General features: G+C 32.2%; 1 protein-coding gene across 1 annotated transcript in view; it reads right to left on the bottom strand.

Moving 5' to 3' along the window:
* LOC117926842 (transmembrane 9 superfamily member 1-like) overlaps positions 1–14,257 on the bottom strand; it is an 18,456-nt gene extending 4,199 nt beyond the window's left edge. Inside the window, exons 1-9 of the mRNA XM_034846132.1 lie at positions 14,069–14,257; positions 9,760–9,952; positions 9,556–9,660; positions 4,400–4,417; positions 4,208–4,302; positions 3,967–4,119; positions 3,532–3,666; positions 3,267–3,433; positions 20–114 (exon numbers count right to left, since the gene is read on the bottom strand). Coding sequence (XP_034702023.1) covers positions 20–114; positions 3,267–3,433; positions 3,532–3,666; positions 3,967–4,119; positions 4,208–4,302; positions 4,400–4,417; positions 9,556–9,660; positions 9,760–9,952; positions 14,069–14,170 — 1,063 coding nt within the window. The 5' untranslated portion in view covers positions 14,171–14,257. The remainder of the gene's footprint in view (positions 1–19; positions 115–3,266; positions 3,434–3,531; positions 3,667–3,966; positions 4,120–4,207; positions 4,303–4,399; positions 4,418–9,555; positions 9,661–9,759; positions 9,953–14,068) is intronic.
* Between the last annotated feature and the right edge of the window lie 6,578 nt (positions 14,258–20,835).

The raw sequence follows: 20,835 nt of genomic DNA, 5'->3' as shown, positions 1-20,835 counted from the left end.
TGATGGATTAAGTACATACCACCATTGCGTGAGTACATCCCGCCACTCACATAACCCGAAATGAATGATGTCAGAGCATAACATACTATAAAAGTTGTGACAATTGCTCCTCTCCTGAGCCACATAAACAGATCATAGTTTGGTGATGAGATGAAGTAGCAAGCAAAATATCAAGAAAACAAACACAAATGACAAACCTAATACAACTGGAAAACAGACCAAAGCAAGAATGGATCCTAAGATCACAATACAAAGTTGTACTTCAGTACACCTATAGATGAAGGCAATTAGTAAGATATTAGTACACCTATACATCTAGGCCATTAGTTAGATATAAGGGGAAAAAACCATACCTAAAATAATATTTCTATAGAAGAATATATAAGAGAAAAGAATCATGTCTGATGCAAACAATATGGTGCAGGATGTTTTGCAATAGATTATTTTAAGGTTGATTAGAAATTTGATAAAAGAGGACTTACGAGCATAATTAGGGTTTCCATTTATTTTGATGGTCTAATATGTGAATTTTGTTTAAACAAGAAGACATTGTATAATTGCAAAAGAAACTAAGAGAAGGGGAAGAAAAAAAGAAGAGAAAGAAGGTAAGGCACATTACAGATTTCTTTTATCTCTACAACACAGTGTGACCCCTAGAATTTTGATTTCCATAAAGACCAATATGACAGTACAATTGATAACCCATATATAGGAAAATTTTATTTGTCCACCTCTATCCCATGAGCAATATTGTTATATGGGTAGGTAGGGTTTGTTACCTCCAAATCCTCCTTCCAATTCCACTCTAGATTCTAGAAGATGGAATTTGTCCACTTTATCATGCTAAATTAATATGGAAAGTCTTAAGTGATATCCAGAAATAAATTCAAAGCATTTGCATATTTATATAGGACCTCTTATAAAGTGCTTAACAGAGACGCATGTTGTGTGCTTGAATAAATGTGTGATACGTTGGAAAGAGTTTGCTTCCTGGCATCCCTTTGAATTTTGGTTGATGAGGAATTCTCTAGCAATCCATGCAATTTGAATACCAATGGTCTGGGCCAGCCATCTGCAGCATCTGCTAGAAGAAGTGGGTAATACAAATGCTATTTTTCAATGAATTCCTTTCCCCTCAAGGAGCCTTAAGTTGAACTTTGATGGGCAATTTCAGGGAAATCTGGGTCAAACAAGCATTGTGCTGATAGGGATGACAATGGAGACATTCTTTAAGTTTACTCTTGGCCAGAAGGAATTATTGGGCACTGAAATAGAGATTCTAGATTTTAGTGGAGGGTTAGGAAGAGGCATCATCCATGACAATCACAAATCTCCTTTCAAGCAAATTCTTTCATTGTTATTTACTGGGTTTCCACAAAGAATAGAAGCTCATGGCATTTTTTTTTAATGGGTAATTAAAGATAGTATAAATAAAATAAGTAAAAAAGAGCGCACCAAAGTACACAAGATATATACAAAGGTTGCCAAAAGGTGTAAAAAGAAAAAGGAAAATGGACAACAAAAAACCACTCCCTCCCCCTCAATAAGAACCCAACCACTCAACGAAGTCCAATAAGGACATTGGGCCTTCAACTATATACCACTTGGTCCAAGATAACAAGTTACAAAGAAGCAAGCTTTTCAGTCTTTGATCGGAAAGGTCCTTGTCTTCAAACGATATTCTATTTCTCTCCTTCCAAATTGTTCAAAAGAGATACAAAGGAGCTGCTCCCCCTACCTTTTTTCATTCCCTTTTGACAAAGGAGCCACGCCATACTAACAAGGCCCCTCTTACGAAGGAAGGTAACACCTAAGATATACCGAAAAGAGAGAACAATAGCTGCCACAAAACCCTCATCTTACCACAATGAAAATAGGATGTGGTCAATTGACTTGTCCTGGATATGATAAAGGAAACATCTATTAGCCACCATCCACCCTCTCCTTTGAAGCTAATCTAATGACAACTTTTCCCAAAGTCACCTCCAAAGCAGAGGGAAAAAAAATCACCTTAAGTGAAACCCATGAATTCCAAATAAATAACAAACTTAAACAGGTCATTTGAGTATGAGTGACCTCACAAGACATGAAAGTATCATTGACAAACGAAAAATAAGAAACCTCCACTCCCTCTCCATCTCTATCCCTCACCTTGAAACTTGACAAACAACCACCCTCACGAGCCCTCCCAAGAAGGCAACTAAGTGCCTCCATTACTAGCACAAACAAATATGACGGGAGTGGACCCCTCTACCTCAAGCCCTTGGAGCTTTGAAAAAAGCCAAAAGGAGTGTCATTCACAAGAACCAAGAAACTTGTTGATATGCACCATCTCGCCCAACTAATCTACTTTTGCCCAAAGCCCATCTTGTCCAATACTGAAAGCATGAAGTCTTAATTTAAATTGATCATAAGCCTTCTTAATGTCAAGCTCACATAGCACCCCGCAATTGTTGCTTTTCAACAGAGTCAATTGTTTCATTGCCTATAAGCATGGCATCTAGAATTTGCCTTCCCTCCACAAAGGCATTCTAGAGCTTGGAGACCACCTTACTCACCATATTTTTAAGCCTACTAGCAAACACTTTAGCCAATAACTTATAAATGCTACCCACCAAACTTATAGGCCTAAAATCATTAAGATCTTCTGCCTGTTATCTCATTTGACGGTATTAATAGAAGGCACCGTATTATCCATTAGTTGATTGATTTTTTATGCAAAGGATTTCTCACTATTCATTATGAATCTTCATACATTGTCCATCCCTTATTTTGTTAATGATATTTGTTTGCCATTTAGAAGAATAAAAGAACTAATAAACCTTTAAACTAATAACTCATGGCTATCCCGACATGAAGAACACCAGCTACAACACAGCTTCATACAGTATCACTATCATACTTGCTACAGGACCACCAAAATACTTGCTACAAAATGACTACAGAAAATACATGCAATAATGCAACTTTCTTACCAGGTAATCAGCAATTTTGGTTACTGCAATCTTTAATCTAATGTTGACTACCTTTTACTACTGAGTTAACTAAGTAGAAAACCCTTGGTACAATAATTCACACAATGAATACCCCAAACAAGCCCAAATTTACCTTCTTTATAATCATGTTCAGCACCATAACATGCTCATGATACATATACATAATATGCACTTCCATCCCAATAATTATAATGAAGCAACAATCATTCAAAGACAACAGCTCCAAAATAGAGATCATTCAATACATTTCATAGTTAGTTCTGAACATACCCGATATACAACATTGCAACAATTGCCAATAAGATGACAAGGAGAACAAGCAACGCTAGCTGAGCACCTGTGCCAACAACAGCTGAAAGTAGAACTAAATTGGGAGGAGGCCGGAAAACATCCCCATGAACAAGCTTCCAGCCAGACTCTTCACTCACATCTCTTTCCTGAGAATTACATGTTAAAATGGTTACAATTAAAAGAAATGGAAATCCCACAAACCAATTAAAGGAAAAAGAATATAAACAAAAGTTGAGAGTGTCACCAGAGTCTCCAGATCATCATCTTCCCGAGCATATTTAGCATAGTCATTTCTAAGGGTTCGCATTAAGATCATTGACACCAAACCAGTGAGGAAGATAACCATCATGAAAGAATTAAAAATGGAGAACCAATGAATCTGCACATTGCAGAATGCATTCACAACTCAATATGTGGAAGTTTATTAAATGAACTAAATAAGATTATCGAATTCATATAAAATATAAGACAATCCTTAAAACTCAACTAAATTGGCATTAGTCCAAGGGAATCTAAATTTTTGCAGTTAGAAACTCTAAAGACAGAGATAGAGAATTATAATAAAACTTTCAGCAGGTAAACACATGGGGCTATTAAGAGGGAAGTGCATTGAAGAAAGTTGCAACTAATAGCCCTATTCATTTTTCTAATTTGGTGAGTACCAATAAGAAATATTCACCTGGTGTTCAAAGAAAGGGTAATCCAGATAAACATCAAAACGACGAGCAAAAGTGACAGTAGTAGGAATCCATTTAACAGAATATGTCATGTCTAATGTTCTTCCTGCTTCCATCGGTTTTGGGTTCTCTTGAGAAAGATTAACATAAATAATCTGCATGAATAGAAACTTAGAGCATTGTCAGACGTGATCCCAAGAAGACCCATCATATGATTTATATGAAAGTTAACAAACCACAAACCTGATTTTTGTTGTATGTAATGCTGATATTCTTATGTGTGAAAAGCACGTGCTTGTTATCACTGTTTTTATCAGGATGCAGCTCACCAACATAACCTAATACATTCAACAATAGAGTAAATCAAGTAATAACACATCAAATTAAGTATCTAAAATACTATACGCACAGGACAGTAGTTAAATAAATACATACCCCACAAAGGCAGATCATCTGGACTTGCATGCAGCGCACCAGCCAACAGAGAAATTGAGATCATGAAAAAGGCCACAAAAAATAAGGATGTATGCCAACAAATTATAATAGGTGTGGATAAAAGAAATTTCAAAGAAAGCACAAAAGGATAAAAAGGAACCTTGAAACTCATCAAAATGTCACATAGAAACAAAATGATCATCAAATGAACATGTTACACATCAACACCTATCTGGTAATATACAAACATTTGACTTCATAGTATGGGCATAAAGCAAACTTAGGGGAAATCGCTTCCTATTTTAGCTATTAGTTGATCTAAAGGCTTTTATGGTTATTGATTGCACAAGACTAGAAAGGACAAAACAGAATCCTGCACTAATTTCTATGTTATTTTTCAACTTCACTTCTCTAAATAGTAAAAAATCAACATGTTCTATTTTGGAGCTAGATTGAACTAAAATGAAGTGATGACATTCAGCATATAATCTTTCACCATTTTGAATCTCTATCATAGCTTTAATATGTTTCTTTTTAGAAACAATAAAGAAGCCAGAAGAAATACTACAAGGAGATATTTTTCAAACAAACTTCCCTTCATATTATTTTTATTTTTCTATTAATACTATTTTCAGTGTGCTTATTTAAAAAAAATTCAAACAAACCACTTTGAAAAAAGCATAGAAAAGCAAAAAAGTTGCAACCCCAAAAGATGTGTACGAAGAACACAACAAAAGAACATGCAAGAGGGAAAAAATACTCAAGTAGTGAGTCTCAAACAAAAAGGTCTGCCAGGTACCTCCTCACTTAGACAGGTCATCTGGTAACTACTGATTTTTTTAGTTATTTTTTTCCCTTATCAGTTTACCACTTTATTTTTGGATGCTAGGAAGAATTGAACCCACAAAAATTCTTAACTCCATGGTCATCAAAAGCCATCAGCAGGCCAAGAAAGGTGTCTGTTATTTAAGTTAAACAACCAGAATTTTGTTTTATCTTTTCGGCTATTTTTATTTTCAATTGAAAACAAGGATTCATGTTTAAAGCGGTCTGAAAAAGGTTTCTAGATCAGCTACTCAATACAGTTCTCCCCCTTTCTTGAAAACTACTTTCCAGTAATCCACTTCCTGTCACTAAGGACACTTGTTAAAATTGTTCTTCGACTTTGTACAATGTAAAAGTTTTTCTTACACTCAAGACACAAGATAATGCAATCTTGATTAAATCTTTCATAAAATGGCTAATGCTCATAGGAGAAGGAATTCCCTGGTCAGGATCAAAATAAATGGTAATAGGGTCTTTGAGGAGACAGAGATTAAAGCTGGGGAGGTACAAGCCTTTCAATCTCTGTTGGCTGAAAATGGGGACTGGAGACCTAGTTGCATGGGGCTGACCTTTGATGTTTTAGGAGGCGATGAGGCAGCTTTGCTGGAGGTTCCATTCTCTAAGGTAGAGGTGTTCAAAGCTCTCTCAAATCTAAATGGGGATAAAGCTTCAAAACTGGATGGTTTTTCCTTCACGTTTTAGCAATTCAATTGTGATTTTGTGGAGGATGAGGTAATGGGTTTCTTTAGGGACTTTCATGAGCATGGCAGATTTATGAAGAGTTTGAATGCTTCATTCTTGGTGATAATTCCGAAGAAAGAGGAAGCTAAAGAACTTCAATATTTTAGGCCTGTACGTTTGGTGGATAGTCTTTACAAGTTGTTAGCTAAAGTGCTAGCAAACAAAATAAAGAAGGTTATGGGAAAGGTGGCGTCTTGTTCCCAAAATGCTTTTATGGAGGGCAGACAAATTTTGGAGGCATCTTTGATTGTCAATGAAGCTATTAAATCGTTGCTAAAAAGCAATGATTGTGAATTAATATGCAAGATTGATAGGTTTAATCTCCAAGTTTGATATCGAGAAGGCTTATGACCATGTCAATTGAGATTTCTTACTTTTGGTTCTTAACAAGATGGGTTTTGGAGAAAACAGCTCAGGCGGATCAATGGGTGTATTTCTATTGTAAGTGTTTTGGTCCTTATTAACAGTTCTTCATCAAGATTCTTTCGAAGCTCTCGAAGTTTGAGGCAAGGGGGACCCTCTCTCTTCCAACTTATTTGTGATTGTCATGGAGACTCTCAGTTGTCTGCTTAATAGACTAAGGTCGATGGTTTCTTGGCTAGTTAGCGGGTGAGAGGTAGAGGTGGGGAAGGGGAAGTCTCTCATTTGTTGTTTGTTAATGATATTTTAGTTTTCTATAAACCTTCTCAAGATCAGTTGACCTACTTGAATTGGTTGCTCATGTGGTCCGAGGCCATTTCTGGGTTGAAAGTAAATTTGGAAAAGAGCGAACTAATTCCAATGGGGAGTGTGGAGAATGTAGAAGAGTTGGCTCAAGAGTTTGGGTACAAGGTCGATGCCCTCCCTTCTTCATACTTGGGCCTTTCGTTAGGTGCACCTTATAAGTTTGTCTCAGTTTGGGAAGGTGTAAAGGAGAGGTTTCACAAAAGAATAGGGTTATGGAAAAGGTAGTAAGTACATTTCCAAAGGTGGGAAACTTACCTTAATCCGTAGCACGCTTTCTAGCATATCTATCTATTTTAGGTCCCTTTTTTTGCATCCCAAGGGCAATCATATTGAGGCTAGAGCAAATCCAAAGGGACTTTCTTTGGAGAGGATGGGCTTTAGAGTGAAAACACCATTTTGGTAAGGTGGGCTATCGTATGCTCAAACAAAAGAAAAGGAGGTTTTTTGAAATGAAGTTGGCATTTTTTTTTTTTTTTGATAGGCAAACACACAAAAAGCATATATTAGAATAAGGCACCTTGAGGCTAACCCAAAAGCATACAGGGAGTATACAAGAGGCGCCAAAGGGCACAAAAAAAGAAGAGGAAATACAAAACCAGCCCTCAACTAGAACCTATCCAATCAAAAAAACAGAGTAAAGGAAGAGGACCATCATTTACAACCAACTTAGTCCACAACCAAAGGTTACATACAAAAGAATTTTTCAACCTATGAATCGAAAGCTCCTCATTATCAAAAGCAATCCTGTTTCTTTCCTTCCAAACCGCCCAAAAAATACACAAAGGGGCTACCTTCCACACCTTTCTACGCTTCTTGCCCAAGTTAAAGCCACACCAACCACTAAGGGTATCTCTAACCGAAAAAGGAAGGACTCAAGTAACACCAAAAAGAGCAAACAATAACTCCCATAACACTCTTGCCCTGGAGCACTGAATAAGAAATGAAGTTGGTGTTAATTGCTCTAAGGCGAAGGTTTTGTGGGATCTTGTGTTTTCTTTATTTGGTGTTAATTGGGTTCTTCCGTTTACAGTTAGAGACACTCTCTTAAGTTGGTATGTTTCTTTTAAGGACAAGAAGCATAGAAAGGTTTGGCGGGCAATCCCTCTTTGTTTCTTTTGGACGGTTTGGAAGGAAAGAAATAGAATAGTCTTTGATAATGAGGTATTGTCGATTCAAAGATTGAAAAATTCCTTTGTTTGTAATCTCTTTTCCTGGGCTAAATCTTTTATAGTTGTAGGCCCCTTAACTTTGTTTAACTTTGCGGACTGGTTGGGTTCTTGTTGAGGGCCGGTGAGTGCTTGTTTTTTGTTGTTTTTTTAGGTGACGCTTGTATACTCCCTGTATGCTTTGGGTCACCTTTCAAGCATCCTTTATCTAATATATCTTTGTGCATTTACCTATCAAAAAAAGAAAAAAGAAATGAAGTTGGCATTATACGAAGGAAAGGGGGCTTTTTGGAATAAAGTAATTAACGGAAAATATGGGGAAGAAGATGGCGCGTGGCGATCCCACAAAGTGAAAGATGGGCATGAGGTAGGATTATGGAAAGCAATTAGGAAAGATTGGGACATTCTGAGTAGGAAAGTTGCTTATTCAATAGGTAATGGGAGGAAGGTGAGATTTTAGACAAACAAGTGGTGTGGAGACGAACCGCTAAGGATCTCTTTCCCTTCTTTATTTGCTCTAGCCACTCCTAAGGAGGCTTGGGTGGACGATATCTAGATCTTTTCAATTGATTGGGTTTGTTGGAGACCCCATTTTTTCTAGGCGGCTCAATGATTAGGAGGTGGATATAGTGGAATTGTTCCTCTTGAGGTTGCAAGGGTGGAGGGTGTGCAAGGATGAGGAGGATAAGTTGTTATGGACAAGGGTAAAGAATGGGAAATTTTTTGTTAAAGCCCTTTACAAGGATTTGGAGTCTAGAAGACCAATTGCTTTCTTGACAAGTGTTATTTGGAACTTTTAGGTGTCGCCCAAAGTGGGCTTCTTTGCTTGGTAAGCCACTTGGAACAAAATTTTAACTTTGGATCACATCCAGAGGCGAGTGTGGTCTGCGGCAAATAGATTTTTCTTTGTCACAAAGAAGAAGAATCGATTGATCATATCATCATCCACTTTGACAAGACAAGGGTTGTATGGCATCTTATGTTTTCTCTTTTTGGTGTGTCTTAGGTGCTCTCCTCTATGAGAAAGAGGCTCTTAAGTTGGCACAGGTCTTTCTTGGATAGAAAAAGGAAAAAGGTGTAGTAAGTTGCTCCTCTATGCCTCTTTTGGACAATTTGGAAAACAGTGAACAATAGGGCATTCAATAACGAAGAACATTTTGACCAAGGGATTAAACTTATTTTTCTTTGTAATCTTTTAGTGTGGTCCAAATTATTTATAGCTCTTCGCCCTTTTTCTATTATAGATTTTGCGGATCGAATAGGATCTTGTTGAGGGGTGTCATTTTTTGTTGTCCCTCTTTATTTTTTGGTGGCACTTTAGGCACTCGTTGTATACCCTCAGTGTACTTTTGGGACGCTTTTTTGGCATTTTTAATAAACGTTTACTTTACCTATCAAGAGGAAAAAAAGAAAAAAGAAACATTGCCAAATACAGTGCTAGTTACACATATTGTAATGATCCAAAGAGGAGATTATGCAATATCAAAGAGTTGCATTTCTGTCCCTTCCCCTCTCAATGATGTTTAACTTAAAATTCATTAGACCATTTATAATACAAAATATGATTCAAGATTCCATGTGTTCTCAGCGCCATCTTTTCATGGCATTTATATGTGTATTGAATGAATATTTTAATATTGACAGCCAATACCTAAGTTTCATCATGCATCATATAGAAGAATATAACGCAGAACATACCCACGAAGAATTCCAACCAATAATTATTCTCAATAGCATCCTTGAACTGTTTGACCTTTGCTTCATCAAGTTCAAGTTGACATATCACACCCTTGTCCACATTTTCTGCCAACCAAAATCAAATGATGCAGATATTACATTTTAACCATCCTTCAATCATTAAAAAAAAAGGATATTAAGAGGAAGAGGTAATCATACACATACTTTGAAACTTTATATCAATCTGGCTTTCAATAAGCTCATTTCCGCCCAGGAGCTCACCAAGGCCAATCCATTTGTGAACAGCTTTGCCAGGAGGACGACAAAATGGAAGACTATAATAATTGTACGTTTCTTGTGGATTATTGTAAGGTCCAACCTTATTTACCCAAAGGGTAACCGGTTCATTCTGCTGATACTGCAAGACAAAATTAAAAAACTGTCAACAAAGTGCATCTGGAACAAAAGCCAGAGCTGTAATTTGAGCTACTTACGGAAAGTAACTACAGAAGTAGCATAAAATACATATTGTTCAACAATATAGTTTGTGATGCAGATTGACAAAAAGGGGGGGAGGATTGGGACATTCATAATAGGATTCAATCATTTAGAAATGGGACAATTAAAGTAACTAAAGTAATGAAAAATACAAGTAGAAGTTTCAATTCAACTCAACTTGCACCACCTTATCACTAAGATGCCTAATTCTAAGAAATTCCTATCCTGAAATATAAGTGAAGCATGGAGATTGATCAGAATTATAAACAGAAAGCAAGTAAGTCCACTATCAGACACTAAACATGGGGAAGGTGACAGCTGATGGGAAAAAATTGGTGCCATCTGATGTAGCATGACAACATAAAAATGGAAGCCTGACATGGTGGATAGAAGGCCAAATAATAAATAAAAAATTAAATCAGCATAAGAAAAGATGGGAGGTGAAGAAACCTTTTTCCACAGAGTATGAAATTCAAGTTAACAAATGATTGAAGTGACTTAAGTTCAAAACCCTAAGATAACTAAACTAAGATAAATAAAATTGATATACGCAAGCATATAATATAACTTCAGATTAACAAAATTTATATAGAATATTGGGATTTTGTGTCCTCAAAATTTGTATATAGGCAATTGTGTCCCAAATTGAGTTTAATATGAACATGTGAATGCATTCTAAGCATCCAAAACTTATCAAGAACTTGATGTGGCAGTAGTTCAAGCATTTGCAATTGTGAAAACCCATCATCTAGCACATAATAGGGATGATAAATGACCTAGACATCAATGTTTTCATTCAAGCTTACCTCTTCAAGAATCAAGTCAATGAGAGAAGAGAAACGGTCATTGATTAATCCAAGGAGTGACTCAATCAAGAGGATTATTTGCATTCTGATGGATTGAGGCAACTTCTCAATTGATTTATGAGGACAGCCAATTATGTGCAGTATGGTACATATACAGTCAATGAGACAGAATTTTCTGGGGCTTTGAATCCCTGGACTTATGTTAAGGAGGTTTTTCACTCTTCGAATGTACAGAATAATAAAAGCAGCATTGGCAGGAGCTTTACTAAATTTTTTTTCATGGCATCATTGACCTTGGAAGAGACAAATTATTTGTGTAAGCTTTTCATTTTATGTTTGGATGTATAGGAATCAACTTTCAACTCCAACGCCTGAGGTCTTTCACCAAAAAACACCATGGACAGTAACAACTTCATTGCACAAATTCAACACCACTTGAAATAAAAAGGAGGCAACCCATTGATTTCATCACCAATTACACATACCAAACCTTCTTGGATATCTCAATTTCTCACAATCAAGATTTTCAATATCGAAACATCCGTTCAACACCAGTTTCCACCTGAGAAAGCCACCTTTATAACTGTAGAAGGTGAAGGACAACATTTTTTTCCTTTCGGGGAAGTTTTACTCACAAACACTTGTCAACAACTTGAAAAGAAAACTGAAAGTAACATCAACTTGCAATCACCATTCTATCTTCCACCCCTCTACTTAGGCTATATGAGTACGGCTTCTGAAAGAAAGTCTCCTAATCAGAAAAGTTTCTGATAAAAACCACATCTTACAATCAACCACATCCCAAGGTTATTAAAGGCTATGTTGTGCGCATGAACACATGGGGGTATGATCGTTGACAGCTTAATTAGGCTGGTTGGATTTGGTAATGCTATCAAGGGATTCCCTTGCTCTCTTATGAGTAAAATGTATTTAAGAGATTAAAGGTTGAGAGAGATTTTTCGATTATTATTGCATAGGATGGGTGTGTGGAAGGCTATCAAAATGGGGTCCGAGGACCTTAAAAGTATAACAAGTTTCAGGGTGGAAAATGGGCTGAGCTTGAAGTTTTGGACAGATGGATGGTGTTGTGATGAACCCCTAGGGAAGGCTTTTCCCACATTCTCAATAGCCACAGCCAAAGATGCACAGATAGTCAAGGCATGAGAACAGGAAGGGAAGGAGGGTTGTTGGAACCAAGTTCACAAGACGGCTTCATAAGTAGGAGTGAAAACGATGTATAGTGATGTAGAGGATAAGATGGTTTAACTAAACTTGAAATGTGGCAAAATTCTTAGTTAAATATTTCTATTCCTCCTCCCATAATGATAGAATGGAGTTGTTCCCCACACATACAGTTTGTAATCCTTGGCCCAATGAAAGCTAGGTTTTTTGTTTGGGAAGCTATATGTGGAAGAATATTAAATTTGGATCAACTCAAAGGAAGCGTTGGAGAATTCTAAATGGATGCAATTTGCACAAAAAAGAAGAAACAACAATTGATCACACCCTCCCACACCACTCAAAGGGGGTCATGCTATGGTAACGAACTTAGCCATTATATAGGATAGAGTGGGTGACGCACTCTACAGTGAGAGCTGCCCTTTTGAGCTAACAAGGATCTTTTGTCCAAGAGAAGAGGAAGAAATCTTGAAAAACTGCTCCTCTATGCTTATTTCAAACTTTTTGTAAGGAGAGGTTTAGTTAGCATTTGATAACCACTGAAAAGGGGGATCAAACAATTAAACAATCTTTACGTATAATTTTTGTAGTGGGCTAGAGTGTACATAGGAGATTGTTCTTTCCTTCTGACTGGTTTTATCTCAGTTAAGCTCTAAGTAAGCCAAGGGAATTATTTTTAGTGTATTCCTATGCTTTTGTTGACCTTTTGGCACCTTTGTATTCACCATGTGTGCTTTTGTGCACCCTTTTGTTAGGCATTGTAAATATATATGATCTTTGTCAATTAAAAAAAAGAGGATCATCCATTTTATTACAAGATTGTATTTCTTTCTGTAGGATGGAGGTCACATATAAGTGTTTTATAACCATATGGCAAAAAAGAAGCCAGTTTTACTTTCAAAGACAGGGTTCATCACATACAAGGAATTTAGATGGAACCTATTCCCTTGCGCTCTATCCCATCCTTCAGTTTTGAACTCACAATTCAATTCCTTTTTCAATTTTCCTTCCATGATCTTTTCTACACGTTTTATAAATTCATCAGCTTCTACCAAAATCAGAACAATTGAAATCAATAAACCCCCCCCCCCCCAAAATCCACACACACCTTTCCTCATAGTATAATATAATCAAATAGTTACCTAAACTCACCACCGTCTTGTAGTTTAAACATCTTTTGAGACTTACACTTTACAGTAGATCTTGGGGTTAAGCTCCTAAAAGCTCATGCCTTCCACCCAAAAATAGGCAATCACAAAACTACTATTCAAAACAGTTATGGCATGTAATTCACTTCATCTCCATTTTTTATTATTCACCGCTGAGTTTTTTATTTCAATCTTTACACTACACCAAAAGGGCTGCCTCCTTCAACTTAAAATTTAAGTTATCCAACATTTTTTGAGATTAACATTGCATTTATAGCCTCATTGAACTAGTTTTTAGGGTTTCTAACACACTTGAACCTCAGAATCTTCAAATCTGTGCACAGAAACAAAAAAATGCAACCAAAGTTAACTCATTTGCTTTATAACTGACCTAATGGGCTAAAAAAATTATACAAGCTGCTGCCACACCCATTGCCAGAATCACCTCCTTCACTCTATCTCCATCACGTCATTTATAAACATAAGACATAAATACCGTAAAGAAATAACAAAAAAAGGTAAAAATTATAAATTTCATCAGCACAGGAAAGATCCAAGACAACGAGAACCAGAAAACCTACTTGAGATCTAAGCCCTACGCATCAAACCACAACATCACACGCCTTAAAAAAAATTTTAAAAATAAAAAATTCAGAAATTAATAAAAAAGAACCACAATGAGCTGCTGAATTTTCAACAAGAAAAACACACTATGCCCACAAAACCCAGCCATCTGATCACAGGCTAAAAACACCAAACAAAACCAAAATGATCAAGAAACAGCAATTAACCTCCAGATCTGAACCAAATCCAAGAAATCAACAAGATCTACTAGTTAAAACCCCGGAGTCACGACCCGGGATAGAACACGAGAAAATGAGAATGAGAGGGGGAGAGGTTGACCTTGTGATCATAGTCGGAGGCGGAGGCCGGCGAGACGAGGAGAAGGAGGGCGAGGTACAGAGCAAGGAGGGAAAGGGCGGCGGATCCGACGGCGGAGGCCATGGCAATCGGCGGAGAGAGAGTGAAATCAACGGAGCGAGAAGAGAGAGAGAGAGTCGGTATTCTAGATTTGCGACTCCCTTAACTCAGAGGTCGCCTCCAGTATATTCCCCCTGCGGTAAACACCCATGACCTCTCAACCAATGGGAGCTACTTGTTTACACATTAATTTACATTTTCACCCCTCAAAACACCTTTTATTTAATTACAATAATTTCAATTTTTTAAAAACCATAATAAATGAAGTCAAAATGCCATTTTCATAATATTATTATATTTTTAATATTTTGAATTTATATTTAGATATTTTAGTTTTAAAAATGTTTTATTTCCTGTGAATCTTACTAAATAAATAATTATTTCAATATGATATATTTGTATTTTGTTAGGTGAATAATAAACTAGACATCAAAAACTTGTTTGGTAATTATTTTAACTAATAATTTTTTAGAATAATTTTTAACAATTATTTTATGATATTTTATAAAACAAAAACATATCTTGAAATCTAAAATATTTTTAACTTATTTTTAATATTTTTAAAAATAATTTTTATATTTATAATTTATTTTTAATCATTATACATATTTATATAATTATTTTCTAAAACTATCATAAAAAAAACAAAGTGAAAATAATAGAAAATACCTAAAAGATGTTTTTTAAAAACACTATATTTAATAACAGAAAACAATTTTCAGTTGTCAAATGTGTTATATATATATAATTATTAAACATGCCTTGTGAGAACAAATTTTTAAAACTATTTTTGAAAAATGTTCTTTAATATTTTGTAAAATAAAAGTTTGTTTGAAAACCTAAAATATTTTTAATATTTTTAAATATATTTGTGTGATTATTTTTTTAAACACCTCTTAGAAAATAAGTGAAAATAGAGAAAAAAAAACTGCTAAAAGATGTTTTCAGAAAGCACTTTATTTTTATTTTTTATAACAAAAAAAAATAGGTTTTTTTGTTGTGAAACGTGTTTTTTCAGTTTTTTGTTCTGAAAAATAAAAAGATTATTGTTGAAAACAGTTGTCAAACATGTTCCAAATCTTTCAAGAATATTTCAAATATTTTATACATTTTTTTTAGATTTTATCCAAACCTAAAAGAAATGTTTTAATTAAATATAATATGAAATGGAAATTTCTAAAATAAATATTGATAATTTATACTTTCTAGAATCATACCTAAAACAAATTATATGTTTTTATTTCATTCTTTTTTCAACAAAATTTCCATAAAAGAACATTTAAAATAAAATATTTTTAGCTTCATTTTATTTCTTATTTACATTCACAATTTTTTGAATTAATTTTAATATATTAAAAAGGAAATTAAATATATAAATATTAATGAAATTAAATAATATCAAAGGAATGATATTTTATTTTTTTCTAAAAGAAATTTTTTAATTAAATATAATATGAAATGAAATTTTCTAAAATAAATATTGATAATTTATATTTTCTAGAATCATATCTAAAACAAATTATGTATTTTTATTTCATTCTTTTTTCAACAAAATTTCCATAAAAGAACATTTTTAAAAAAATTAGCTTAATTTTATTTCTTATTTACATTCATAATTTTTTGAATTAATTTTAATATATTAAAACAGAAATTAAATATATAAATATTAATGAAATTAAATAATATCAAAGCAATGATACTATTTTTTCTAATTAATATATAAATATTTCAATTTTGTAAAAGATTAAAAATAAAATATTTTTAGAAATTAGTGTCCACTGTTGCTTAATATTACAGATAAGTAGGAGTGAATATAGAAACTGTGGGCTTAGACCTCGGGCTGGCTTACAGGTTCATGGGCCTATATTTTGGGTGTGAGCCCGGTTTAGTATGGATTGAGGATTGACTAACTACTCCAAATTAACTTGATTGACTTTTATTATAGTATATTTGATAATGATTTTAGAAAGAGTTTCTAAGGGTACGTTTGACGGTGATGTTAGAAAATGTTTTCAACCTTTTTAGCACTTGAATGATAAAAAATTTTAAGTGTTAGAAAAATTAAAAACGTTTTTTAGAATTACTGCTAAATAGGTTTTAAACTTTTTAATACTTTAATTTACATTTTCACCTTGTTTACACCTTAATCTACATTTTTACCCCTCAAAACACCTTTTATTTAATTACAATAATTTCAATTTTTAAAAAACCATAATAAATGAAGTAAAAATGCCATTTTCATGATATTATTATATTTTTAATATTTTGAATTTATATTTAGATATTTTAGTTTTAAAAATATTTTATTTCCTGTGGATCTTACTAAATAAATAATTATTTCAATATATGTATATGATATATTTGTATTTTGTTAGGTGGATAATTAATTAGACATCAATAACTTGTTTGGTAATTATTTTCAAAAATAGTTCTAAAAAATTATTTTTGAGAATAATTTTTAACAACTGTTTTTATGATATTTTATTAAACAACAATATATTTGAAAATTTAAAATATTTTTAACTTGTTTTTAATATTTTTAAATATATATTTAAAAATAAAATTTATATTTATTATTTATTTTTAATCATTATACATGTTTGTATAATTATTTTTTTAAACTATCATTATAAAATAAAGTGAAAATAATAGAAAATAACTAAAAATTGTTTTTTAAAAACACCATATTTAAGAACAGTAAATAATTTTTTATTGTCAAATATGGTTTTTTTTTATTATATATAAAAGAAAATTGTTTTTAAAAATGATTATTAAACATGGCCTGTGACAACACTTCAACACTTTTTTAAAACTATTTTTAAAAAATGTTTTCTAATGTTTTGTAAAATAAAAGTTTGTTTGAAAACCTAAAATATTTTTAACCTATTTTTAATATTTTTAAATATATTTGTGTGATTATTTTTTTAAACTCCTCTTAAAAAATAAGTGAAAATAGGAAGAAAAAAAAAACTAAAAGATGTTTTCAGAAAACACTTTATTTTTTATTTTTTATAAAAAAAAATTTTAAAAATAGTTTTTTTGTTACGAAACGTGTTTTTTCAGTTTTTTGTTCTGAAAAATAAAAAGATTATTATTGAAAACAGTTGTCAAACATGTTCCAAATCTTTCAAGAATATTTCAAATATTTTATACATTTTTTTTAGATTTTATCCAAACCTAAAAGAAATGTTTTAATTAAATATAATATGAAATGGAAATTTCTAAAATAAATATTGATAGTTATTATTTTCTTGAATCATACCTAAAACTAAATTATATATTTTTATTTCATTCTTTTGTCAACAAAATTTCCATAAAAGAACATTTAAAAAAAAATATTTTTAGCTTAATTTTATTTCTTATTTACATTCACAATTTTTTGAATTAATTTTAATATATAAAAAAGGAAATTAAGTATATAAATATTAATGAAATTAAATAATATCAAAGGAATGGTATTATTTTTTTTCTAAAAGAAATGTTTTAATTAAATATAATATGAAATGAAATTTTCTAAAATAAATATTGATAATTTATATTTTCTAGAATCATACCTAAAAAAAATTATATATTTTTATTTCATTCTTTTTTCAACAAAATTTCCATAAAAGAACATTTAAAAAAAATATTTTTTTACATTCAAAATTTTTGAAGTAATTTTAATATATTAAAAAAGAAATTAAATAAATAAATATTAATGAAATTAAATAATATCAAAGCAATGATACTATATTTTATAATTAATGTATAAATATTTCAATTTTGTAAAAGATTAATAATAAAATATTTTTAGAAATTAGTGTTCACTGTTGCTTAATATTACAGATAAGTAGGAGTGAATATAGAAACTGTGGGCTTAGGCTTACAGGTTCATGGGCCTATATTTTGGGTGTAAGCCCGGTTTAGTATGGATTGACTAACTACTCCAAATTAACTTGATTGATTTTTATTAGAGTAGATAATAATTTTAGAAAATGCTTTTAAACTTTTTAACACTTGAAAATTTTTATTATTTAAGTGTTACAAAAGTTAGAAACATTTCCTAAACTTACTATTAAACACATTCTAATAAGACGTTTGGTAGTGCTTTTAATGAAAGTGTTTTTTACTAAAAACATTTTTTTAAAAGTGTTTAAAAATGTTTAAGAAATTAAAAAGCATTTTTTAAAATAAACATTCATTTTTCGTTTGACAGTGATTTTAGGAAATATTTTTACCCTAAAAATATATATATTTTTTAAATGAGGTGTTTGACAAATTTTATGAAACACTTTGAAAAACCCAAAAATCACTTATAATGTTTTCTGTAAAAACAATTTATATGTGATTCTTCAAAAAATAATTTTAGAAAAAACATTTTCACAAAAAAAACATTTCAGAGTAAAAACACTATTAAATCAATTATTTTTTTATAAATTTTCAGAAGTGTTTTTTAAAACATTGTCAAATACCTTAAAAACGTTTTAAAGTATTTTTAGAGATAGAAACACTTTTAAGAAGTATTACAAACCAACTCTAAATTAAAACAAATTAGAATCAATTTAATTACTTAGTTAAACCAACACAATTTAATATCCATTTATTTTCATTAATTTTTTGAAAAAAAAAAGTTGTCAAACTAGATTGTTAATTAAATTCAAGTAAGATATTTGGTGGATAATAAAAATATTTTAAATAGACATTCAAAAGTGAACAATAGAGAGAAAAATGGATTAGGATGGGCTTTAATTGTAAAAATAAAATAAAATAAAAAAGATAATTTATTATGATTCCATTTAAACCAACTAAAAAATTAATTTTCTTTGCCCAAAAAAATTTAAATCAGTTGGATTGGGTTCAATTCTTTGGAGTTTAATTGGGAAACTTATGTTTTGAGCAGTTGATCCCAAAATAATAGAGATTTTAAACTCTAATTGTTCTAATTTCAAGAAACGTATATTAATGTGAAAAATTATTAGATCTTATGCACTTTGTGTTGAATGGGCTTTTTATATCCAATATGCCTTTCCCTATCATCCAGATTAGTTTCCACGTCTGAAAAGGCAAGGGAAAAAAAAAAAAAAAAAACTATCTCCTACATGACACCCTACCAGAACAAAAAAGCAAATAAAACAAAAATTGTTTATTTTCTTCATCTCCCGTGGACACTAAACCTTGAAACTAAACCCTAATCTTCCTTGTTTGCCTCTCATTTTGGAAAACCAAAACACCCTAACCTTTTTTATCTTCCTCTCATCTAGGAAAACAAAAAAACCCTAACCTTTTCCTCTCATTACAAAACCTCTCTGCCTCATTTTCCTTTGATTCCGAAAACCCAAAAAGCCCTAACCTATTGCTCTCATTTGGAAAAATGAAAATCTAGTGTTGGCGACGACTCCTACCTCACCCTATGAAAATCCAAAACCTAAGGTAAACACTCTTTCTCTTTCTCTTGGGTTCTCTGTTTCTTTAGAAAATAATAGTCAAAATTTTCTTAAATTAAAGGATTTTGTTTTTCCTATTTTGTGGTTTTTTTTTCCATTACTATGGTTGAGATATTTTTTTATTAAAGGATTTCGTTTGATCAAATTTTGTAATATTGTGTAGTTTGGAAAAGATAGTATGACTATTTTACTAAAAACTATTTATTGTTTAAATAAAAAATTAATTTTATTTTCAATAAGAATTTTATTAAATTTAATTAATATTATTTATCGAAATATGTTTAAATTTTAATTAATATTATATAAATTTAATTTACAATGTTTTTACAATTAATTTGATCATAATATAAAAAAATAAATAAATTACTTTAATATAACCTAATATAAAAAAGAAAAGATTATATTAATGGTTTAGAATCTTGTCTTTGCCTTCTCATCATTTGGAAATAAATATAGACAGCTTTGACTGACTTTTACAAGTGAATACTATGTCCAAATCAATGCTTCAAACTCTGGATTATTCTATTGATAATACTACTATTGTATGTAGGCCATTTCATACATGTTCTTGATGGTGCTACTCAGTGCAATAAATCCTGGGTGTGTCTGTATTTCCACCTTAATGGGCTGGAACCAACAATTTTCCCTTTCTTCTCTGTTATCCCTGAAAGAAGTTTGAAGCATTTCATCATTTGGTCCACTGTAACTTCATTTCCACATATGTTTGGTTTATGCTGATGCTAATGTTTCTGATATTTGTGATTGCTGCCCTTGGAAGCTGTGCCACCTACCTGACAAAGAAGCGGAGTAACAGTACGTAGTAGAACTCGGAGCTTTGATGTCGGCTGTCTGAATTTGCCCTTTTGTTCAAGCTATGGATATGCACTTCTGGTGGCAGTGGCATTTTACTTCTTACTTCAGTATCTGGGTTCAAATGCTAGTCTTGTACGCTGCTGGTGCCTGTGGGGATATTCTGCCTTCATTTTAATTCTCAGCTCTGTAGGCATCCAACATTTTGGCTGTCTCTTTGTTTTATCTTTTGTTTTTCCCATGAAGTAGCTCAAGTCAAAAATATGAAAAGAGAGAGGAGAAAACATGCACACACACAGTGAAACAAGGACATCCTTGAACCCCATTACATACTGAACATGAAAAGACAATCCTGCTTGAATTCAGAAGAAACATAAGGAGCTATAGAACTAAACAAATACTTCCACTACAGAACTTGGAACTTAATCAAGTACTTAAGCTGATTACGAAACTGTT

Source organism: Vitis riparia, chromosome 12 (assembly GCF_004353265.1).
Source record: "Vitis riparia cultivar Riparia Gloire de Montpellier isolate 1030 chromosome 12, EGFV_Vit.rip_1.0, whole genome shotgun sequence".
Taxonomy (NCBI): domain Eukaryota; kingdom Viridiplantae; phylum Streptophyta; class Magnoliopsida; order Vitales; family Vitaceae; genus Vitis; species Vitis riparia.
Note: the sequence above shows the minus strand (reverse complement) of the source record. Positions and strands in the feature narration are given on the sequence as shown.